General features: G+C 47.6%; 1 protein-coding gene across 1 annotated transcript in view; it reads left to right on the forward strand.

Annotated features, from left to right (window-relative positions):
* The first annotated feature begins 3191 nt into the window (after positions 1-3191).
* Positions 3192-25320, forward strand: part of MUC16 (mucin 16, cell surface associated) — an 82072-nt gene continuing 59943 nt past the window's right edge. Inside the window, exons 1-33 of the mRNA XM_064380722.1 lie at positions 3192-3263; positions 3786-3853; positions 4466-4638; positions 4972-5007; positions 5268-5333; positions 6358-6482; positions 6718-6785; positions 7395-7567; positions 7895-7930; positions 8180-8242; positions 9140-9273; positions 9508-9575; positions 10189-10361; positions 10676-10711; positions 10969-11034; positions 11891-12015; positions 12244-12311; positions 12924-13096; positions 13425-13460; positions 13720-13785; positions 15189-15313; positions 15553-15620; positions 16549-16721; positions 17038-17073; positions 17331-17396; positions 18698-18822; positions 19024-19091; positions 19690-19862; positions 20186-20221; positions 22925-22990; positions 24025-24149; positions 24364-24431; positions 25029-25201. Coding sequence (XP_064236792.1) covers positions 3207-3263; positions 3786-3853; positions 4466-4638; positions 4972-5007; positions 5268-5333; positions 6358-6482; positions 6718-6785; positions 7395-7567; positions 7895-7930; positions 8180-8242; positions 9140-9273; positions 9508-9575; positions 10189-10361; positions 10676-10711; positions 10969-11034; positions 11891-12015; positions 12244-12311; positions 12924-13096; positions 13425-13460; positions 13720-13785; positions 15189-15313; positions 15553-15620; positions 16549-16721; positions 17038-17073; positions 17331-17396; positions 18698-18822; positions 19024-19091; positions 19690-19862; positions 20186-20221; positions 22925-22990; positions 24025-24149; positions 24364-24431; positions 25029-25201 — 3112 coding nt within the window. The 5' untranslated portion in view covers positions 3192-3206. The remainder of the gene's footprint in view (positions 3264-3785; positions 3854-4465; positions 4639-4971; positions 5008-5267; positions 5334-6357; positions 6483-6717; positions 6786-7394; positions 7568-7894; positions 7931-8179; positions 8243-9139; positions 9274-9507; positions 9576-10188; positions 10362-10675; positions 10712-10968; positions 11035-11890; positions 12016-12243; positions 12312-12923; positions 13097-13424; positions 13461-13719; positions 13786-15188; positions 15314-15552; positions 15621-16548; positions 16722-17037; positions 17074-17330; positions 17397-18697; positions 18823-19023; positions 19092-19689; positions 19863-20185; positions 20222-22924; positions 22991-24024; positions 24150-24363; positions 24432-25028; positions 25202-25320) is intronic.

Consider the following 25320-nt stretch of genomic DNA (forward strand, 5'->3'; position numbering starts at 1 on the left):
CACAGAGACAAACACATTTCCTGCTTCAACTCTGTTTCCTCAAGTATCAGAGACCACAGCCTCACTATCCATTAGACCTGGCGCCGAGCCTAGTACAGCGCTTCCAACTCAGCCTAGTTCAGCCCTTCCAACTCAGACAGCATCCTCTCTCTTCACCCTACTTGTAACTGGAACCAGCAGAGCTGATCTGAATCCATCTGCTTCACCTGGTGTTTCTGCAAGAACAGCCTCAGTTTCCACCCATCCTGGGACAGAAACCAGCAGCACAATTCCGACTTCGACTTTTTCCCTTGGTTTATTAGAGACTGCAGACTTGTTGAGCACCAACTCTTCAGCAGAGACCAGCACAGGTACTCTCACTCTGAGCATTTCCCCTGCTGTCTCTGGGCTTCCCAGTGCCTCTATAACAACTGGTAAGCCCCGAACTGTGACCTCCTGGCATACAGGAACCTCACCATCTGTAACTTCACTTGGACCCCCAGAATTTTCCAGGACGGTCACAGGCAGCATTATGACCTTGATACCATCAGAGACACCAACACCACCTAAAACCAGTCATGGAGAAGGAGTGAGTCCAACCACTATCTTGAGAACTACAACAGTTGAGACCACTAATTTAGCTGCCACAGGTTCCAGTTCCACTGTGGCCAAGACCACGACCGCCTTCAATGCGCTGACTGGAAGCTCCTTTGCCCCTCTGACCACACCTGAGATGTCCACCTTGGCCTCTGAGAGTGTGACGTCAAGAACAGGTAAGAATAACTTTTTTATTGTGGTAAAAGATAAATAATATAAAATCTGCCATTTAAACCATTTTAAGTGTACGATTCAGGAGCATTAATACATTCACGTTGTTGTGCAATCCTCACCACTATCGGTTTTCAAAACTTTATCACCCCAAACAGGAACTCTGTACCCATAAAGCAATAATTTCCCATTCTTCCTAGTCCCTGGTGACTTTCGGGGTTTTTTTTTTGTTTGTTTGTTTGTTTTTGAGGAAGTCTCACCCTCTCACCCAGGCTGGAGGGCAGTGGTGCAATCTCGGCTCACTGCAACCTCTGGACCTCTGCCTCTGGGGTTCCAACAGTTCTTCTGCTTCTGCCTCCTGGGTAGCTGAGACTACAGGTGCATGCCACCATGCCCGGCTAATTTTTTGTGTTTTCAGTAGAGACGAGGTTTCACTGTGTTGGACAGGCTATACTCAAACTCCTGACCTCAGGTGATCCACCCACCTCAGCCAGCCAAAGTGCTGGGTTCACAGGCATGAGTCACTGCATCTGGCCCTGTCTCACTTTCTTTTTATGAGATGGAGTCTCACTCTGTCGTCAGGTTTGAGTGCAGTGACGTGATCTCTGCTCACTGCAACCTCCACCTCCCAGGTTCAAGCGATTCTCCTGACTCAGCCTCCCGAGCAGCTGGGATTACAGGTGCATGCCACCATACCCAGCTAATCTTCGTATTTTTAGAAGAGACGGGGTTTCACAATGTTGGCCAGGATGGTCTCCATCTCTTGACCTCACGATCTGCCCACCTCGGCCTCCCAAAGTGCTGGGATTACAGATGTAAGCCACCACACCCGGCCATCTCAGCCCATACAGCCCTGAACAAACTGGAATCGTTGGTCACCCCACATAGGAAGGTCTCAGAAAGTGACTGCTCCATAAGGAATTTCAAGTAGGATGGCTCAGGCTGGCCTTACATTGCACCGGGGTAGCCTTGACCCTGTTTGGTCTCCCACTTCTCCTTTTCACCTTCTCACACTCCTCCCTCATTCTCTTTGCAGATTTCACCCATCGGAGCTCTGTGTCCACCACCAGCAGTGAGTATTCAACTCATATCCACCTGCCCATGATCCTATACCAAACAAAGCAAGAGCTCCCCCTCCTCATAAACCCATAAGTTCTCCTCTTGAGCAAAGCAGGTGGGAAGGCAGAAGTTATTCAAGCTCCCTTCTGCCTCAGTTCCAAAGACAGACTCAGCTCAAGCCCACATGCAGCAAACCCTATAAAAGTCTCACCTCGTGGCATTTCTGCCATGGTAATGCTTTCTGCTTTCACTAATGAGGCCTTCTCCTCAGCTCCTGGGACCTCCATAGTGGATGTGGGAACCTCAGGGACTCCATCCTCCATCTCCAGCCCCACGAGTAAGTACTAGTCAATGGCATTTCTATTAGAGCATGCTATCCCTGTCATTTTTACTCAAATGAAGATGGAAAGTCATAGTAAATCTACTGATAGTGAGTAGACCAGTGAAATTTGTTGGCCACTTAATGTGTACCAGATCCTAGGGACACAGCAAGGAAAATAAAACCAACAAAAAATCTCTGCTCTCAGTGAGCTTATATTCTTGTGATGATGATGATGTTAGTGGTGGTGGTGCTGCTGCTACTGATGATGCTGTTGATGATGGTGATAGTAACGTTGATGACAAAGATGATGATGAAGAAAATGATGCTCATGACGGTGGCAGGGGTTATTATGGTGATAATGATATGTTAAGTGTGATGATGCTGGTGGTGGTGATGATGATGATTATTTTATGCTAGCGACGTTGATGATGGTGATGTCGATGACCATGAGGATGACAGTGATGAGGATGATGCTCATGATGGTGGCAGGGGTTATGATGGTGATAATGATATGTTAAGTGTGATGATGGTGGTGGTGGTGGTGGTGATGATGATGATTTTATGCTAGCGACGTTGATGATGGTGATGTCGATGACCATGAGGATGATAGTGATGAGGATGATGTCAGTGGGGTTATGATGGTGATGATATGTTGAATGTGATGATGGTGATGATGTTTGTGGTGGTCATGATGGAGATTGTCATGGTTGTGCTGGTGGTACTTGTGATGACAATGATGACGGTGACAATGATAGTGATGATGATGATGGTGATAATAAAGATAATAGTTAACATCTCATAATGTTGCGCACTAAATATGTGCCAAGAGCTATGCTCAGCATCTAACTACTATTATATAATCTACTTAAAAAAATAAATTGTATCATTATAGATAAGAAAGGCGTGGAAAATATTTATTATGTGACTCAATTTAAATGCTGCATATGGTTATTACAAAGTGCTATTTTCCCTACTTTGACCATAATATTTATTTCCCACTCCCACTACAGCAGCTGTTCCTCTCCTGGTGCCATTCACCCTCAACTTCACCATCACCAACCTGCAGTATGAGGAGGACATGCGTCGCCCTGGCTCCAGGAAGTTTAACACCACAGAGAGGGTCCTGCAGCGTCTGGTTAGTGCCCTGCCCTTCTCACTCTGCCCTGCTCACGATACCCAGTCCTTCCTACATCACCCGTGCCAGGGCGATGGAAGAAGATCACACCTAACTCACTCTTGCCCCAAGAGATGAAAGCCTCAGCTGGGCGCACTGGCTCATGCCTGTAATCCCAGCACTTTGGGAGGCTGAGGCAGGTGGATCACCTGTGGTCAGGTGTTCGTGACCAGTCTGACCAACATGGTGAAACCTCATCTCTACTAAAAATACAAAAATTAGCCAGTCTTGGTCACACATGCCTGTAATTCCAGCTACTTGGGAGGTTGAGGCAGGAGAATCATTTGAACCCAGGAGGCGGAGGTTGCAGTGAGCCAAGATCGTGCCACTTGACTCCAGCCTAGGCAAAAAAGTGGAACTCCGTCTCAAAACAAAAACAAAAAACTGCAAGCCTTGCCCACTGAGGCCAGCCCTGCTCACCTCACTTCTGCCTGGCTCTTCCAACTTAGCCCTCCTGCTCACCTCCCTCTCCCTCCTCCACAGCTCAGGCCCCTGTTCAAGAACACCAGTGTTGGCCCTCTGTACTCTGGCTGCAGACTGATCTTGCTCAGGTGAGACCTTAGAAGAACCAGCCTGGCTACCCCAATTGTTCTCACTCCAAAAGACTTTGCACTGCTTCTTTGCTGTACTTCCTAGGAATATTCTCACCAAAGGTGGAATTCAGGAGTCACTGGCTTCAGGACCAGTGTGTTTCCTGCTAGTAACAGCCCCACACCCCACCTCAACAGAGAGATCTGCATGGCCCATCATCAGGACAGAGCCCCTACCCCGGTCATCCCTCTGAATTCCCTCCTTTCCCTGCCCCTCCCTTTCCTTTGCATGTTATATTCTGTCCCCAGGACTTCTCTCAAGACAATTATTCCTCATCCACATGCTTTCTTCCTCATTTCCAGCTCTTCACTGGGCTCAAGTCTGGCTCCCCTGTCCATCCAATCCATGAAGATGCAGGTTTCATCTTGCACTTTTATAAAACTTCTTGTGTCCGTGGCTCTGCTCACAGTCCCAAGCAAGCCAATAGTCCATGCACTAAGAATCTATGTGGCTTCTTACCTCTTTCCCAGGTTTCTCATTTCCTCTGGTTCCTTACTGTCTTTCCCTCAGCAGTCTCAAGACACAACCTAGGTAGTCTTTTCATTGTCATGTTTCCCACCGACCCTCCCCAGGCCCGAGAAGGATGGGGCAGCCACTGGAGTGGACGCCATCTGCACCCACCGCCTTGACCCCAAAAGCCCTGGACTCAACAGGGAGCACCTGTACTGGGAGCTAAGCAAGCTGACCAATGGCATCAAAGAGCTGGGCCCCTACATCCTGGACAGGAACAGTCTCTATGTCAATGGTGAGTGCCTGTGACATGGTTGAAGTTTTTTCTTCCTTGCTGGGCAGCCTCTAACCTGTAACTAGAGGTCACACTCTCTGCCTGGCAATTGAAAATTCTGTCATGTGCTCTACATGGGATGGATGACTCAGGTCTGGACTTCATGATTTCCTTATCATCGTGGACTGTGTTCTCTCAGGGCTTTGTTTCCTGATGTGAGGATGCTGATAGGAAATCTTCAATGGTCCCTGTACCATGAAACTCATTTTGTTGTACCAGGGTAGCATTGACGTCTATTTGGCCCCCCATCTCTCCTTGTCACTTACCCACTCTCCTCCCTCCTTCTCCATGCAGGTTTCACCCATCGGAGCTCTGTGCCCACCACCAGCAGTGAGTATTCAACTCATGTTCACATGCCCTGGTTCCTATACCAAGAGGAGCAGGAGCTGGCCCCGCCTCATAAATCCTTAAGTCCTCTTCATGAGCAAAGGAGTTAGGAGGGCAGAAGTTATTCAAGTGCCCCTCTGCCCAGCTCAAAAGACTGAACCGGTTCAAGCCACACATGCAGCAAACCCCATGAATAGTCTCCCCTTCTGCCATTTCTGCCAAGAGAATGCTTTCTGCTTTCACTGATGAGAACTTTTCCTCAGCTCCTGGGGCCTCCACAGTGGATCTTGGAACCTCAGGGACTCCACCCTCCCTCTCCAGCTCCACAAGTAAGTATCAGTCAATGACATCCCTATTAGAGCATGCTCGATGAGTGTAAACATCTCTGTCATTTTCACTCAGATAAAAATGGAAAATAGTAAATCTTGTGACAGTGAGTAGACAAGCAAAATGTTTTGGCTACCTACGGTGTACCAGACCCCAGGGATACAGTAAGAAAAAGAAAATCAATTGAGAAAAAAACTCTCCCCTCAGTGAGCTTGTATTCTTGTGATGATGATGATGATGATGGTGGTGGTGGTGGTAGTTGTGATGGTGATAGTGATGTGTTGAGTGGGATGATGATGGTGGTGGTGGCGCTGATATGATAATGATGATGATGGTCATACTGTTAGTGATGGCAGTAGTGATGATGATGAGGAGGATGATGCTGGTGATGGCAGTGGAAGTTATGATGCTAATTATGATGTATTGAGTGTAATGATGGTGGTGTTGCAGCTTATGATGGTGACAATGATAGTGGTGATGATGATGGTGGTGGTGATGATGTTGATGACAATGGTGATGATGATGAGGATGATGCTGTGACGGTGGTGCTGTCATGATGGTAGTGATTATGTATTGAGTGTGATGATGATAATGGTGGTAGTGTTGCTGTTTATAATGATGATGATGATAGTGGTGATGTTGATGACAATGACGATAATGGTGATAAGGATGATGCTGGTGATGGTGGTGGGTTACGATGGTAATGATGAAGTGTTGAGACTGATGATGTTTGTGGTGGTCATCATGGGGATTATCATGATGGTGACAATGGTGGTGATGACGGTGTTAATAAAGTTAAGAGAAAATGCCAGACAATATTAAGCAATAAATATTCACCAAGACCTATGCTCAGCATGTACTATTACATAATATAGTAAAAAATAAATTTTATTATTATAGGCAAGGGAGGCATGGTAAATATTTTGTCTCTCAATTTAAATTTTGCACATGTTTAAAGATAAGTCTATTCCAAACCGCTATTTTCTCTACTTTGAACATAGCGTTTATTTCCAATTCCTATTACAGCTGCTGGCCCTCTCCTGGTGCCGTTCACCCTGAACTTCACCATCACCAACCTGCAGTATGAGGAGGACATGCATCGCCCTGGCTCCAGAAAGTTCAACACCACAGAAAGGGTCCTGCAGGGTCTGGTGAGAGCCCTGCCCACTTTACTCCTGCCCCACCCCAGATACCCAGTCCCTCCTACATCATCCATGCCAGAGCTATGGAAGAAGATAGCACCCATCTCATCATTTCCCACAAAAGGTGCAAGCCCTGCTCACTTAGGCTAGCCCTGCCCACTGGTGCCTGCTCCACCCCCCTGACTTCTGCCCCCAGCACACGCACCTTAGCCCTCCTACTCACATTTTTCTCTCTCCTCCACAGCTTGGTCCTATATTCAGGAACACCAGTGTCGGCCCTCTGTACTCTGGCTGCAGACTGACGTCTCTCAGGTGAGACCATAGAAGAGCCAGACTCGCTGTCCCAATTTTTTCCACTTCAACAGACTTTGCACAGCTTCCTTGCTGCACTTCCTAGGCGTAGCCTCACCAAAAGGGGAATTCAGGAGTCACTGGCTTCAGAACCAGTGTGTTTCCTGATAGTAACACCCCAGTACCTCACCTCAACAGGGAGAATCTGCATGGTCCATCATGAGGATTGAGCTCTACCCTGATCATCCCTCTGAATTCTCCCCTTTCCCTGCCCCTCCCTTTCCTTTAGGTCTTAATTTCTGTCCCCAGGATTTCTCTCAAGACAATCATGCCTCATCCACGTGCTTTCATCCCCAGCTCTTCACTGGTCTCAAGTCAGGGCTCTCCTGTCCCCATGCCATGAGAATGCAGGTTTCACCTTGCACTTTTACAAGCATGTTTGTATCCATGACTCTTCTCACAGTCCCAAGCAAGCCAATAGTCTGTGCACTCAGAAAATCTAAGTGTGGCTTCTCGTCTCTTTCCCAGGTTTCTCATTTCCTTTGATTCCTTACTGTCTTTCCCTCAGCAGTCTAAAGACACAACCCAGGTAATCTTTTCATAGTTATTCTCCCTACCTACCTTCCCCAGGTCTGAGAAGCAGGGGGCAGCTACTGGAGTGGATGCCATCTGCACTCACCATCTTGACCCTAAAAGCCCTGGACTCAACAGAGAGCAGCTGTACTGGGAGCTGAGCCAGCTGACCAATGGCATCAAAGAGCTGGGCCCCTATACCCTGGACAGGAACAGTCTCTATGTCAATGGTGAGCAGCTGTGATGTGGTTGGAGGTTCTTACTCCTAGAGTTTGGGCAGACTCTAATCTCTGGCTGAAGTCTCACTGCCTGCCTGGCCATTGAATATTCTGTCATGGGCTCTACGTGGGATGACTAAGTTCTGGACTTCACAGTTTCTTCGTCATAGTGAACTGCGTTCCCTCAGGGCACTCTCCCTGTTGTGAGGATGCTGATAGGAAATCTTTAATGGCCCCTGTCCCATGTAACTCATTTAATTGCACTAGGGTATCCCTGAACCCTATTATGTTCCCTACATCTCCTTAACCCTTACTCAGTCTCCTCCCTCCTCTCTGCAGGTTTCACCCCTGGGAGCTCTGTGCCCACCACCAGCAGTGAGTATTCAACCCATATCCACATGTCCCTGATCATACATCAAGTGGAGCCCCTCTTCATGAGCCCATAAGTCCTCTTCTTAAGCAAAAGAGCTGAGAAGGCAGAAGTTATTGAAGCTCCTTTCTGCCCCAGCTCCAAAGACAGATCCAGCCCAAGCCCCCATGCAGCAGACCTCACAATAGTCTACCCTCTTGCCATTTCTGCCATGAGAGTGCTTTCTGCTTTCACTGATGAGGACTTTTTCTCAGCTCTTGGGACCTCCACAGTGGACCTTGGAACCTCAGGGACTCCATCCTCCCTTCCCAGCCCCACAAGTAAGTACCAGTCAATGGCATCTCTATTAGATCATGCCTGATGAATGTAAACATCTGTGCCATTTTCACTCAAACGAAGATGGAAAATCATAGTGAATCTGGTGATAGTGAGTGAAGCAAAAAAATGTATTGGCCACCTACAGTGTACCAGACCCTAGGGATACAGCAAGGAAAACAAAACCAATAAACATATTTCTGCCCTCAGTGAGCTTGTGTTCATGTGATGTTGGTGGTGGCCGTGGTGGTTATGATAGTAATAATGACATGTTGAATGTGATGAGGATTGCTGATGATTGTGATGCTGTTGATGATGATGGTGGTGATGCTACTGACGATGATGATGATGGACATGAGGATGTTGTCAGTGATGGTTGTGAAGGTTATGGTGATAATGATGATGTGTCGAGTGTAATAATGATGATGATGGTGGTGGTGGTGCTGTTTATGATGGTGACCATGGTACTGGTGATGATGTTGATGATGGTAGTGGTGAGTTTGATGACAGTAACAATGATGGTGATGAGGATGATGCCAGTGATGGTTGTGTGGCTATGATGTTATGTTGAGTGTGGTGATGATGATGTTTGTGGTGGTCATGATGGGGATTATCACGGTGGTAACGGTGATAATAATGATGGTGATGGTGATGATGGCCATAACAAAGATAACAGATAACATTAGACGATATTGAGCACTGAATATTCATGACTAGCTATGCTCACCATCTAACTACTATTATATAATATACTTTTATAAAAATAAATTGTATTATTATAGGCAAGGGAGACACGGTAAATATTTTGTCTCTCAACTTAAATTTTGCATATGTTTAAAGATAAGTCTATTCCAAACCTCTGTTTTCTCTACTTTGAACATAGTGTTTATTTCCAATTCCTATTACAGCTGCTGGCCCTCTCCTGGTGCCGTTCACCCTCAACTTCACCATCACCAACCTGCAGTATGAGGAGGACATGCATCAACCTGGCTCCAGGAAGTTTAACACCACAGAAAGGGTGCTGCAGGGTCTGGTGAGAGCCCTGCCCTCACTTTGCCCCACCCCAGACATCCAGTCCCTTCTACATCATCCATGACAGGGTGATGAAAGGAGATGGCACCAACCTCCCCCAACCCCCAAGAGATGCAAGCCCCACACACAGAGGCCAGCCCTGCTCATTGGTGCCTGCTCTGCCCACCTCACATCTGCCCCTACACACACACACTTTAGCCCTGCTACTCACTTTCCTCCCCTCTCTCCTCCACAGCTTGGTCCCATATTCAAGAACACCAGTGTCGGCCCTCTATACTCTGGCTGCAGGCTGACCTCTCTCAGGTGAGAATTTAGAAGAGCCAGACTGGCTGCCCCAATTGCTTCCAGTCTAAAAGACTTTGCACTGCCTCCTTGATGCTCTTCCTAAGGATATCCTCACCAAAAAGGGAATTCAGGAGTCACTGGTTTCAGAACCAGCTGTTTCCTGATTGTAGCACCCCCACACCCACCTCAACAGGCAGAATCTTCATGGTCCACCATCAGGATTGAGCCTCTGCCCTGATCATCCCTCTAAATTCCCTCCTTTCCCTGCCCCTCCCTTTCATTTAGGTGTTAAATTTTGTCCCAGGACTTCTCTTAAGACAATCATGCCTCATCCACATGCTTTCATCCCCCTTTCAAGATCTTCACTGGTCTCAAGTCTGAGTTGCTCTTTCCCCATGCCATGAGAATGCAGGTTTCACCTTGCACTTTTATAAAAATCATTATACCCGTGACTCTGCTCACAGTCCTAAAAAAAACAGTGGTCTGTGCACTCAGATAATTTAAGTGTGGCTTCTCACCTCTTTCCCAGGTTTCTCATTTCCTCTGGTTCCTTATTGTCTTCCCCTCAGCAGTCTAAAGACACAACCCAGGTAATCTTTTCATAGTCATTCTCCCTACCTACCTTCCCCAGGTCTGAGAAGCATGGGGCAGCCACTGGAGTGGACGCCATCTGCACCCACCATCTTGACCCCAAAAGCCCTGGACTCAACAGAGAGCAGCTGTACTGGGAGCTGAGCCAGCTGACCAATGGCATCAAAGAGCTGGGTCCCTACACCCTAGATGGGAACAGTCTCTATGTCAATGGTGAGCAGCTGTGATGTGGTTGGAGGTTCTTCCTCCTAGAGTCTGGGCAGACTCTAATCTCCGGCTTGAGGTCACACTCTCTGCCTGGCCATTGAATATTCTGTCGTGTGCTCTACATGGGATGACTAAGTTCTGGACTTCACAGTTTGTCATCGTGAACTGCGTTCCCTCAGGGCACTCTTCCCTGTTGTGAGGATGCTGATAGGAAATCTTTAATGGCCCTTGTCCCATGAAACCGGGATAGCCATGACCCCTACTACATCCCCCACATCTCCTTAACCCTTACTCCATCTCCTCCCTCCTTCTCTATGCAGGTTTCACCCATAGGAGCTCCGTGCCCACCACCAGCAGTGAGTATTCACTCATGTCCACATGCCCCAATCCTATATCAAGTGAAGCAGGAGCTGGCCCCTCCTCATAAACCCATAAGTCCTCCTCATGACCAAAGGAGCTGGGAAGGCACAAGTCATTCAAACTCCCCTCTGCTTCAGCTCCAAAGACAGACCCAGCTCAAGCTCACATGCATCAGACCTCATAATAGTTTACTCTCTTGCCATTTCTGCCATGAGAGTGCTTTCTGTTTTCACTGATGAGGACTTTTCCTCAGCTCCTGGGACTTCAACAGTGGGACCTGGAACCTCAGGGACTCCATCCTCCCTCCCCAGCCCCACAAGTAAGTACCAGACATCTCTATTAGAGCATGCCTGAGGAGTGTGAATGTCTCTGCCATTTTTACTCAAATAAAGATGGAAAATTATAGTAAATCTGGTAATAGTGAGTGAACCAAAAACATTTATTGGCCACCTACTGTGTACCAGACCCTAGGGATACAGCAAGGAAAACAAAACCAATTAAAAAATGTCTCTGCCCTCAGTGAGCTTATATTCATGTGATGATGATGACGGTGGTGGTGGTGCTAGTTGCTGTTGATGATGGTCATGATAGTCATGCTGTTGATGATAATGTGGTGATGTTGCCGACCATGATGATGGACATGAGGATGATGGCAGTGATGGTTATGATGTTAGTGGTGATGTGTTGAGTGTGATGATGACGGTGGTGGTGGTGGTGCTCATTATGATGTTGATAACGAAACTGGTGATATTGATGGCAGTGACAATAATGGTGATGAGGATGATGTCAGAGATGGTTGTGGGGTTATGATGATAATGGTGACATGTTGAGTGTGCTGCTGATATTTGTGGTGGTCATGCCTGGGACTGTGGTGGTGATGATAATAAGGGTGATGGTGACAATGATAGCAATGATGATGACGGCAATAAAAAAGATAATGGATAACATCAGAAAATACTGAGCACTGAATATGAACCAAGAGCAATGCTCAGCATCTAACTGCTATTATGTATTACCCTTTGAAAAATAAATTCTGTCATTGAAGGCAACGGAGGCATGTTAAATATTTATTTAGTTATCCAATTTAAATGTTGTGTATGTTTAAACCTAAGTCTATTGCCAGCTCCTATATTCTACACTTTGAACATAGTATTTATTTCCCACTCCCACTACAGCAGCTGTTCCTCTGCTGGTGCCGTTCACCCTCAACTTCACCATCACCAACCTGCAGTATGAGGAGGACATGCATCGCCCTGGCTCCAGGAAGTTCAACACCACAGAGAGGGTCCTGCAGCGTCTGGTTAGTGCCCTGCCCTCCTCACTCTGCCCCAACCCAGATACTCAGTCCCTCCTACAACACCCATGCCAGGGCAATGGAAGAAGAATGTACTCACCTCCCCCTCTCCCCAAGAAATGCAAGCCTCACCCACTGAGGCCAGCCTCACCCACTTGGCCCCGCCGCGCCCACCTTATTTCTGCCATCATACAGAGACCCAAGCCCTCCTACTCACCTCTCCTTCCTCCACAGCTTGGTCCCTTGTTCAAGAACTCCAGCGTTGGCCCTCTGTACTCTGGCTGCAGACTGACCTGTCTTAGGTGAGACCAGAATAGCCAGTCTGGCTGCCCCACCTGTTCTCACTCCAAAAGACTTTGCACTGCTTCCTTGCTACACTTCTAGGCATAGCCTCACCAAAGGCAGGATTCGGGAGTCAATGGATTTGGGAACAGTCTGTCTCCTGATGGTAACCTCCCCACACCCCACCTCAACAGAGGGAATCTGCATGATCCGTCAGCAGGATTGAGCCCCTACTCTGCTCATCCCTCTGAATTCCCTCCTTTCCCTGCCCCTCCCTTTCCTTTAGGTCTTAAGTTCTGTCTCCAGGATTTCTCTCAAGATAATCATGCCTCATCCATGTGCTTTCTTCCCCATTTCCAGCTCTTCACTGGTCTTAAATCTGGCCTATCCTGTATCCATGCCATGAGAATGCAGGTTTCACCTTGCACTTTTATAAAAACTGATGTATCCATGACTCTGCTCACAGTCCCAAGCAAGCCAGTAGTCCATGCACTCAGAGAATCTAAGTGTGGCTTCTCACCTCTTTCCCAGATTTCTCATTTCCTCTAGTCCCTTGCTGTTCTTCCCTCAGCAGTCTCAAGACTGTCCTAGGTAGTCTTTTCATTGTCATCCACCCCACTTACCTTCTCCAGGTCTGAGAAGCATGGGGCAGCCACTGGAGTGGATGCCATCTGCACTCACCATCTTGACCCTAAAAGCCCTGGACTCAACAGAGAGCAGCTGTACTGGGAGCTGAGCCAGCTGACCAATGGCATCAAAGAGCTGGGCCCCTACACCCTGGACAGGAACAGTCTCTATATCAATGGTGAGCTGCTGTGACATGGTTGAAAGCTCTTCCTCCTTGCTGAGCAGCCTCTAATCTGTAACTAGAGGTCACACTCCCTGCTTGGCAATTGGAAATTCTGTCATGTGCTCTACATGAGATGTCTGAGGTCTGGATTTCATGGTTTCCTTATCATCATGGACTGTGTTCTTCAGCGCATTCTTTCCTGATGTGAGGATGCTGATAGGAAATATTCAATGGCTTCTGTACCATTAAATTCATTGCATTGCACCAGGGTCAACTTGACCCCTATTTAATCGTCAGTGTCTCGTTAACTCTTACACACTCTCCTCCCTCCTTCTCTATTCAGGTTTCACCCATCGGAGCTCCATGCCCAACACCAGCAGTGAGTATTCACTTCATGTCCACATGCCCCTGATCCTACACCAAGCGTAGCAGAATCTGGCTTCCCTCATAAACCCATAGGTCCTCTTCTTTAGCAAAAGAGACAGGAAGGCAGAAATTACTCAAGCTCCACGCTGCCCCAGCTCCAAAAACTGATCCGTCTCTAGCCACACAGCAGCAGACCCCATAAATTGTCTCCCTTCTTGCCATTTCTGTCATGAGAGTGCTTTCTGCTTTCACTAATGAGGACTTTTCCTCAGCTCCTTGGACTTCCACAGTGGACCTTGGAACGCTAGGGACTCCATCCTCCCTTTCCAGCCCCACAGGTAAGTAGCAGTCAATGGCATTGCTATTACAGCATGCATGATGAATGTAAACAACTCTGCCCTTTTCATTCAGATAAAAGTAGAAAATAGTAGTAAATCTAGTGATAGTGGGTAGACTAAAAAAAATTATCGGCCACCTACTTTGTGCCAGACCCAAAGGATGCAGCAAGGAAAACAAAACCAATAAAAACATCTGTGCCCTCAGTGAGCTTGTGTTCACGTGGTGATGATGGTGGTGGTGATGGTGTTGATGATGATGATGGTGGTCTTGTTGACCATGATGATGATGGACATGAGTGTGAGGTTTGTTCTTGCCGGGTTTAAAAAGGAAAGAAACTGAGGCCAACACAAGAAGATCCAATATGAAGGAATTTATTCAGGCTCCCGGGCGAGGTTCTGCGGTCCGACAGGAGGGGCCGGAGAAGTCGCACGGACTCCTCTCAGACGTGGGGTTTTATAGGGAGTGGGAGAGCTTGATTGGTTGTGGGAGAGCAGGACTACTATTGGGTAAGGTTACAAGCCTTTGTTTGCATACAGGACTTGGCTGCTATTGGTTAGAATTACTCAGCTGCTATTGGCTAGAAAGACTCAGCTGCTATTGGCTAGAAAGACTTGGCTGCTATTGGCGAGAAAGACTCGGCTGCTATTGGCTAGAAAGACTCGGCTGCTATTGGCTAAAATCACAAGACCCTGCTTGCATACTGGGTTCTTTAAGGGAAAGCCAGACTGTGCGAGAAGGAGAAAAAGGAACAACCCGAGCACGTCCGAGCTTTCGGAAAAAAGGCAGGGGGGTGTGTGTCCGAGCTCCCGGCGAGGCAATCGGCCTTACAATGAGGATGATGGCAGTGATGGTTATGATGTTAGTGATGATGTGTTGAGTGTGATGATGATGGTGGTGGTGGTGCTGTTTATTTTTTTATTTTTATTTTTTGGGGGGTGCTGTTTATGATGCTGATGATGAGACTGGTGATGTTGGTGACAATGACATTGATGGTGATGAGGATGATGCCAGTGATGGTCGTGGGGTTATGATGATAATGGTGATGTGTTGAATGTGCTGCTGATGATATTTGTGGTGGTCATGCTTGGGATTATGGTGGTGATGATAATAATAATGGTGATGGTGACAATGACAGCAACAATGATGATGGCAATAAAAAAGATAACAGATAACATCAGACAATATTAAGCACTGAATATGAACCAAGAGCTATGCTCAGCATCTAACTACTATTATAAAATATCCTTTATAAAATAAATTCTGTCATTATAGGCAAGGGGCACATGGTAAATATTTATTTAGTCATTCAACTTAAATGTTGCCTATGTTTAAAGGTAAGTCTATTGCAAACTCCTATTTTCTCTGCTTTGAACATAGTATTTATTTCCCATTCCCACTACAGCAGGTGTTCCTCTCCTGGTGCCATTTACCCTCAACTTCACCATCACCAACCTGTGGTATGAGGAGGACATGCATCGCCCTGGCTCCAGGAAGTTCAACACCACCGAGAGGGTCCTGCAGGGTCTGGTTAGTGCCCTGCCCTCTTCACTCTGCCCTGCCCCAGATGCCCAGCCCCTGTACAACATCCATGCCAGGGCAATGGAAGAAGATCGCACCCACCTTGCCCTCATCCCAGAGATGCAAGCCTCACCCACTGAGACCAGCCATGCCCACTGGTGCCTGGTGCCTGCCTCACCTACCTCAATTCTGCCCCTGCACACAGGGACCTTAACCCTCTTTCTCACCTCTCTCTCCCTCCTCCACAGCTTGGTCCCATGTTCAAGAACACCAGTGTCGGCCCTCTGTACTCTGGCTGCAGACTGAACTCTCTTAGGTGAGACTAGAATAGCCAGCTTGGCTGCCCCAATTGTTCTCACTCCAAAAGACTTTGCACCACTTCCTTTATACACTTCCTAGGCATATCCTCACCGACGGAGGGATTCAGGAGTCACTGGCTTCAGGACCAGTGTATCTCCTGATAGTAACACCCCCACATCCCACCTCAACAGAAAGAATCTACATGATCCATCATCAGGATTGAGCTCCTACCCTGATCATCCCTCTGAATTCCCTCCTTTCCCTGCCTTTCTCTTTCCTTTAGGTGTTAAATTCTGACCCCAGGATTTCTCTCAAGACCCTCATGCCTCATCCACATGCTTTCATCCCCATTTCAAGGTCTTCACTGGTTTCAAGTCTGGGCTCTGTTTCCCATGCCATGAGAATACAAGTTTCACCCTTGTACTTTTATGAGGTTTTTTTTATTTATTAATTTTTTTTGTTGGGGAGATGGAGTCTTGCTCTGTCACCCAGGCTGGAGTGCAGTGGCCAATCTCAGCTCACTGCAGCCTCTACCTCCCAGGTTCCAGTGATTCTCCTGCCTCAGTCTCCCAAGTAGCTGGGATTACAGGCACATGCCACCATGACCGGCTAATTTTTGTATTTTCAGTAGAGACGGAGTTTCACCAGGTTGGCCATGCTGGTCCCGAATTCCTGACCTCAGGTGATCCACCCACCTCAGCCTCCCAGAGTGCTGAGATTATAGGCATGAGCCACCATGCCCAGCCTGAGAATCGTTGCATCCATGACTGCTCAGTACCAAGCAAACCAGTAGTCTGTGCACTCAGAGAATCTAAGTGTGTGGCTTCTCACCTCTTTCCCGGGTTTCTCATTTTCTCTTGTCCTTTGCTGTCCTTCCATCAGCAATCTCGTGACCTGTTCTAGGGAATCTTTTCATTGTCATTCCCCACACCTCCTTTCCCCAGGCCTGAGAAGGATGGGGCAGCCACTGGAGTGGGTGCTACCTGCTTCTACCACGCTGACCTCAAAAGCCCTGGGCTGGACAGAGAGCACCTGTACTGGGAGCTGAGCCAGCTGACCCACGGCATCACTGAGCTGGGCCCCTACGCCCTGGACAGGGACAGTCTCTATGTCAACGGTGAGCAGCTGTGATGTGGTTGGAGGCTCTTCCTCTCTGGCGGACAACCTCTACTCTCTGGCTTGAGGTCACACTCACTGCCTGGCCATTGAAGGCTTGACCATGTTGTCTATATTTGATAGTTGACATCAGAACTTCATAGTTTCTTCTTTATGTTGGAGACTGGATTTACCCTCAGGTTTTTCTTCCCTGATGTGAGGGTCCTGATAGAAAACCTCCAACAGCCCCTGTTCCATTTCACCAAGGTAGACGGATGCCTAATTGGTTATCTGCCTCTACCTTAACCTTACCCAGGTTGCTCCCCCTGTCTCTGCAGGTTTCACCCATCGGAGCTCTGTGCGCACCACCAGTAGTGAGTATTCAACTGGTAGTCTCGTGCCCCTGATCCTACACAAAGCAGAGTAGGAGCTGACCCTCCTTATAAATCCATAACACCTCTTCTTAAGAGAAGGAGCTGGGAAGGCTGAAGTTATTCATCCTCCCTTCTGTCCCAGCTACAGACTGATCTAGGTCAAGCCCCGTATGCATCAAGTTCCATAATAGTCTTACCTCCTGGCATTTCTGCCATGAGGGTACTTGCTGCTTTCACTAATGAGAGCTTCTTCTCAGCTCCTGGAACCTCCACAGTGCACCTGGCAACCTCTGGGACTCCATCCTCCCTCCTCAGCCACGCAGGTGAGCACCAGTCAGTGGTGAGTGTCTACAGCTCTGTCATTTTCATGTGAATTAAGATGAAAAATCATAGTGTTGCTGATGCAATCAACACACTTTATCGAGTACCTACGTACTCTGTGCCAGGTCTATAGAATATGGCAGGGAATACAAAAGAGATAAAAAATCTTTCTTCAGAGAGCTTATATTCTTGTGATGATGAGAATGATAAGGGTGGCGGTGATGATGATGGTGGACAGAGATGATGATGATGCAGATGACTATAAAGATGGTGATGCTGCTGATGATGCTGGTGATAGTGATGATGATGGAGATGACTATAAAGATGGTGATGCTGCTGATGATGTTGGTGATAGTGATGACGATGGAGATGACTATAAAGATGGTGATGCTGCTGATGATGCTGGTGATAGTGATGATGATGATGGAGATGACTATAAAGATGGTGATGCTGCTGATGATGTTGGTGATAGTGATGATGATGATGGAGATGACTATAAAGATGGTGATGCTGCTGATGATGCTGGTGATAGTGATGATGATGGAGATGACTATAAAGATGGTGATGCTGCTGATGATGTTGGTGATAGTGATGATGATCATGGAGATGATTATAAAGATGGTGATGCTGCTGATGATGGTGATAGTGATGATGATGATGGAGATGGTGATGAAGATGATGGTGATAATGGCGGTGCTGGTTATAACGGTAATGATGATGTGATGGTGGTGATGTTGAGATGATTGTGGTGATAGTGGCGATGTTTGAGATGATTGTGGTGGTGGTGATGATGGTGATGGTGACTGCCAATGATGATTGTGATGTTGACAATGAGGATAATGATGATGATGATGATGATGATGATTGTGGTGGTGGTTATCCTGGTAATGATAATATGGTTGTGGTGGCAGTGATGATGCTGATTATGGTCACCATGGTAGTGATGGTGATGAGGATGATGGTAGTGGTGGTGCTGATGTTGATAGTGATGAAAGTGATGATAGCCATGGCGACAACTATGGTTATGTTGACAATGAAGGTGGCAATAACAGAGGTAAAAAATAACATCTGACATTATTGAGCACTGAATCTGCACCAAGAGGTATGTTCACCATATAATTACAATGATATAATATGCTTCTTTATGAAAAATTTCTATCATTGTTGTCAAAAGAGGCATGAAAATCTTTTATTTTTCATTCACATTGAATGCAGTTTCGTATATTTAATAATCAGTCTATTGCAAACTGTTACCTATTTCTCTACTTTGGAACACAGTGTTTATTTCCCAACCCCTTTACAGCCCCTGGCCCTCTCCTGATACCATTCACTCTCAACTTTACCATCACCAACCTGCATTATGAGGAAAACATGCACCACCCTGGCTCCAGGAAGTTCAACACCACGGACAGGGTGCTGCAGGGTCTGGTAAGAGCTCCACCACCTTACTAGTCCCACTTGTATCACCCATGCCAGGGCCATGGAAGATCTCACAGATCTCACCCACCACTCCTTGGCCCCAGAGAGGCAAGCCCTGCCTAATGATGCCAGCCCCTCCTACCTCATGTCTGCATCTACCCCGTCCCTACACCTCACCCACCCACTCACCTCCCTCCCCTTCTTCCACAGCTCAAGCCCTTGTTTAAGAACACCAGTGTCGGCCCTCTGTACTCTGGTTGCAGACTGACCTTGCTCAGGTGAGACCTTAGAAGAGCCAGTCTGGGTTCCCCAATTGTTCCCAGGCCCAAGGAGTTTGGTCAACTTCCTTCCTGCCCTACCAAGGGATGGCCTCAGCACAGATGGAATTCAGGAGGCACTGGCTCCAGAACCAATTTGTCTCCTGATTCTACCACCTCCCCCGTCAACTGATAAATTCTGCAGAGTCCATCAGCAGGATTGAGCCCTTACCCTCATCACCCCTCTAAATTCCCTACACCTCCCTTTCCTCCAGTTAAACTCTGTCCCCAGAATTCCTCTCCAAACAAACATGCCTCATCCACTTGCTTTCGCCCCTAATTCCTGTTCTTCCCGTCTCGGGACTGAGCTCTTCTTTCCACATGCTGTGAGAATGCAGGTTCTACCGTGCAATTTCCTAAACATCCTTGCATCCATGACTCTGCTCACAGTCGCAGGCTGGCAGGGAGTCGAAGCACTCAGAGAATCAAAGTGTGGCTTCTCTTACTTCTGTTCCAGGCTTCTCAATTCCTCTGGTCCCTTCCTGTCCTTCATCTAGTAAGCTCAGGACCCCTCCCTAGGCAATCCATTTATTGCATTTCCTACTGTTGCCCTCCCTAGACCTGAAATGGATGGGGCAGCCACTGGAGTGGATGCCATCTGCACCCACCGCCTTGATCCCACCAGCCCTGGACTGGACAAAGAGCGGCTATACTGGGAGCTGAGCCAGCTAACCAAGAGCATCACAGAGCTGGGCCCCTACACCTTGGACAGGGACAGTCTCTATGTCAATGGTGAGCAGCCATGATGTGATTAGAGGCTCTTCCTCCTAGCTGGGCAGACTCTACTCTCTGTCCTGAGGTCACATGACCTGTCTGGCCATTGAAGGTTTAATGATGTGCTCTATATATGATGATTGAGGTTTCAACTTCATGATTTCATCTTCATCTCACATGGATTTCACACTCAAGGCCCTCTTCACCCCCTTCTGCTGGTGAAGAATCTCAATGACCAGGCTTCATGAAACTTTCCTCATTACACTAGGGTAACCCTGACAACTATTTGATCCAACCTCTCTTCAACCCTCACCTACTCTCCTCCCTCCCTCTCTCTGCAGGTTTTACTCATCGGAGCTCTGTGCTAACCACCAGCAGTGAGTATTTTTACTGATGTTCCAGTGCTCCCAATCCTACACCAAGCAGGGCAGGAGCTGACCTTACCTCTTAAGCCCTTATGTCCTCTTCATGAGGGAAAATGCTTGAAGGGCACAGGTTATTCCCTTTCCCCTATGCCCCAGCTCCATGGAGAGGCTCAGCTCAAACCCCAAATGCAGCAGGGCCCATCATAGTTTTACTTGCTGGCATTTCCACCACGAGAGGGTTTGCTGCTTTCAGTAATGAGGGTTTCTTCTCAGTTCCTGGGACCTCTGCAGTGTACCTGGGAACCTCTGGGACTCCAGCCTCCCTCCCTGGCCACACAGGTGAGCACCCATCAATGGCACCTCTGTTAGACCATGCCTGAGCATGCCAACATCTCTGCCATTATTGACTCAAATAAAGACAGAAAGGCATGGTCAATCTAGTGATGGCGAGTCAACTCACAAACTTTAATGCCCAAGGATATAGCAGGGAACAGAAAAGACACGAAATCTCTGACTTCAGAGAACTTATATTTCTGTGATGGTGATGATTAAGTGGGTGTTAGTGATAATAATGATGATGACAGTGGTGATGGTGATGATGATGATGATGATAATAGTGGTGCTGATGATAGCGGTGGTAATGAGAAGGACAAGAATAATGGTGGTGATGAGGATGATGGTGATGATGATGATAGTAGGAACAAAGGGAATAGATAATATTTTTGGCAATATTGAGCGCTGAATATGCACCAACAGCTATGCTTAGTATTTACCTACTATTGTGTGCTTTTTACAAAATTCTATCAATATAGGCAAGAGAGATATAGAGAACACTTATTTTGTCATTCACTTTAAATGCTACATATGTTTAAAAATAAGTCTATTGCAATATCATATTTTTTTCTACTTTTAACATGGTGTTTACTTCTCAATCCCGCTGCAGCCCCTGGCCCTCTCCTGGTGCCATTCACCTTCAACTTCACCATCACCAACCTGCAGTATGAGGAGGACATGCGTCACCCTGGTTCCAGGAAGTTCAGCACCATGGAGAGAGTCCTGCAGGGTCTGGTGAGAGCCCTACCATTTTGCCAGTCCCACCTATATTACCTCTGCCAGGGCCATGGGAGTTCTCACCCACCACCCTTGGGTCCCAGATGTACAAGCCCGGCCTACTGATGCGAGCCCCTCCTACCTTATGTCTGCCCTGCCCCTATACTTCAATTCTCCCACTCACCGCCCTCCCTCCTCTGCAGCTCAAGCCCTTGTTCAAGAGCACCAGCATCGGCCCTCTGTACTCTGGCTGCAGACTGACCTCGCTAAGGTGAGACCTTAGAGGAGCCAACCTACCATCCCCAGTTGTTCCCAGTCCCAAGAAGTTTGGACAACTTCCTTCCTGCCCTCCCTGGGGGTCCCCTCAGCACAGGGGAATCCAGGAGGCAGTGGCTCCAGGACCAAGGTGTCTCCTGATAGTAACATCTCTCCACTCAACTGTGATGCTGCGCAGCTCATGAGCAGGATAGGGCCCCTACCCTGGTCATCTCTCTGCATTCCCTCCTTTCCCACCACCTTCCTTTCCTGCAGGTAATAAGCTCTTCAACCAGCATTTCTCTCAAATACAAACATGCTTCATCCACTTGCTTTGATCCCCAATTCCAGCTCTTCACCTGTCTCAAGTCTGAGCTCTCCTGTCCCCATGCCCCAAGAATGGAGGATCCGCTTTATAATGTTACAGATATTTTTGTGCCCATGAGTCTGCTCACAGATCCAGGCTGGCTGGGAGTTGGTGCACTCACAGAGTCTATGTGTAGCCTCTCACCTCTGTACCATTTCCTCTGGCTCCTGCCCATCCTTCCCTCAGGAATCTCAGGACCCCTTCCTAGGCAATCCATTTATTGTCACTCCACTCACCTATCCTCCTCAGGCCTGAGAAACATGGGGCAGCCACCAGCGTGGATGCCATCTGCACTCACCACCTTGACCCCAAAAACCGTGGACTGGACAGAGAGCAGCTGTACTGGGAGCTGAGCAAACTGACCCATGGCATCACTGAGCTGGGCCCCTACCTCCTGGACAGGGACAGTCTCTATGTCAACGGTGAGTGCCTGTGATGTGGTTGGAGGCTTTTCCTTCTTGATGAGCAGCCTCTACTCTCTGGCTTGAGGTCAAACTTCCTGCCTGCCTATTTTAGGCATGGCCATGTTGTCTTTTTGTGATTGCTGACATTTAAACTTCAGTTTCTTCTTCATTTTGCATCGACTATATCTTCAGGGCCTTCTTCCCTGATGTGAGGGTGGTGATAGAGAATCTCCAATTGCCTTTGTTCCATGAAACTCCTTCCATTGCACCAGGGTACCCTGACCCTTATTTGGTCACCCACTTCTCCTTTGACTCTTATTCACTATTCTTCCTCTCTCTCTTTCTGCAGGTTTCACCCAGTGGAACTCTGTACCCATCACCAGCAGTGAGTATTCAACTGATATTCCAGTGTCCCCATTCCTACATTAAGCAGGACAAGAACTGAACCCACTTTATATGCCCTTATATTCTCTTCATGAGCAAAAAAGCTGGGTGGGCACAAGTCATTCCCTTTACCTTGTGCCCCAAGGAGAGACCCAGCTCAACTCCACATGCAGAAAAGCCCATAAATAGTCTTACGTGCTAGCATTTCTGCCATGAGAGCACTTGCTGCTTTCACTGATGAGGTCTTTTCCTCAGCTCCTGGGACCTCCACAGTGCATTTGGGAACTTCTGGAACTCCATCCTCCCTACCTAGTCCCACAGGTAAGTACCAGTCAAAGGCACCTCTGTTAGAGCATGACTGATTAGCAGAAACATTTCTGCCATTATTTACTCAAATAAAGGTAAAAATCATACTAAATCTAGTGTTGATGAGTCCATCCACAAATGTTATTGAGCACCTCCTCGGTGGCAGGCCCTGGGGATACAGCAGGTATACAAAACAGATAAAAATCTCTGCTGTCAGAGAGCTTGTATTCTTGTGATGATGACTGGCAGGTGGTGATGATGAGAGTGGTGGTGGTTTTGATGATGATGGTGATGCTTATGGTAGCGATGATGATGATGATGAAGGTGGAGAGGATGATGACAATGGTGGGGGTTATGATGATAATGATGATGTGTTGAGTGTGATAAATGATAGTGCTGGTGGTCATGTGGGAGATTATCATGGTGGTCATGGCAGTGGTGGTGACAACAGTGATGGTGTGGGTGACGATGATGATGATGATGATGATGGTGCTGGTGGTGATGATGGAGATTATCAAGGTGGTGGTGGTGGCAGTGATGATGACAGTAATGATGGTGATGATGGTGGTGGTGATGGGGATTATCATGGTGATGATGGTGGCAGTGATGATGGCAGTAATGATGGTGATGATGATGATGGTGGTGGTGGGAATTATCATGGTGGTGGTGGTGGCAGTGATGATGGTGATGGTGATGATCATGGCGGTGGTGGTTGTGCTGGTGGTGATGATGGGTATTATCGTGGTGGTGGTGGCAATGATGATGACAATAATGATGCTGTAGGTGACAATGATGGTGATTATGATGGTGGTAACAAAGGTAAGAGGTAACATATGACATTATTGAGCAATGAACATACAATGAAAGCTAGGCTCAGCATCCAACTGATGTAATATAGTATATTATTTTTAAGTTCTATCATTATAGGCAAAGGAGGCATTGAAAATCTTCATTTTGTCCATCTGTTTAATGCTGTGTATATTTAAAAATAATTCTATTGCAAACCCATAACTTCTGAACATAGTGTTTGTTTCTCACCCCCACTCCAGTGCCTGGACCTCTCCTGGTGCCATTCAACCTTAACTTCACCATCACCAACTTGCAGTATGAGGAGGACATGCGACGTCCTGGCTCCAGGAAGTTCAACACCACGGAGAGGGTCCTACAGGGTCTGGTGAGAGTCCAACCCATCTAACTCTGCCTGGCCCACCTTATCAGATTCTACATGCATCGTCCATGCCAGGGATATAGACAAAGATCCCACATGAATCACCTTCAACCCAGAGACACCAGCCCTACCCACTGGTGTCATCCCTACCAGCCTCATTTCTGCCCTGCCCCTCCTCATCAGCCCTCGCAATCACCTCCCTCTCCCTCTCCCTCCACAGCTCAGGCCCTTGTTCAAGAATACCAGTATTGGCCCTCTGTACTCCAACTGCAGACTGACCTTGCTCAGGTGAGATCTTAGAATAACCCATCAGGGCTTCCCCAAGTGTTCCCAGGCCCCAGGAGTTTTTTCAGCATCCTTCTTGCCCTATCTGTGAATGTCCTCGGAAAGCGGTTTCAGGAAGAACGTGTCTCTTGATCCTAGCACTCCCCCACTCAAGTGACAGATTCTGCAGAATCCATCATCAAGATTGGTTTCCTACTCCACTCATCCTTCTCAGTAACGTCCTTTACCCATATCCCTTTCCTTAAGTTTTAAAATTCTGTTCCCAAGATTTCCCTCAAGAGAAAGGTGGCTTTTCCACTTGCTTTTGTCTCTGACTCTAGCTCTTCACTTGTCTAAAGTCTGAGCTCTCCTGTCTTCATGGTGTCAAACTGCAGGTTTCACCTTGCAATTTCATAAATATTCTTGTGTCCATGACTCTGCTCCCAGTCCAAGGCTGGCTGGGAGTCAGTGCATTTAGGGAAATTAATTATGGTTTCTCACCTATCTCCCAGGCTTCTCATTTCCTCTGTACCCTCCCTGTCCCTCCCTCAGGAATCTCAGGACCCCTTCCTGGGCAGTTCTTTCATTGTCATCTCCCACCCCTGCACCTAACCTCCCCAGGCCAGAGAAGGACAAGGCAGCCACTGGAGTGGATGCTGCATGTACCTACCACCTTGACCCCCAAAGCCCTGGACTGGATAGAGAACAGCTGTACTGGGAGCTGAGCCGCTTGACCCATGACATCACTGAGCTGGGCCCCTACACCCTGGACAGGGACAGTCTCTATGTCAATGGTGAGCAGCTTTGATGTGGTTGAGTCTCTTCCTCCTTGCTGGGCAGCCCTTCCTCTCTGGCTTGAGGTCATACTTCCTGACTGGACGTTGAAGCTTCTGCCATGTGATGATTGATGTCA

Source organism: Aotus nancymaae, unplaced genomic scaffold (assembly GCF_030222135.1).
Source record: "Aotus nancymaae isolate 86718 unplaced genomic scaffold, 86718_ANA_hifiasm-v0.15.2.pri h1tg000028l, whole genome shotgun sequence".
Classification (NCBI taxonomy): domain Eukaryota; kingdom Metazoa; phylum Chordata; class Mammalia; order Primates; family Aotidae; genus Aotus; species Aotus nancymaae.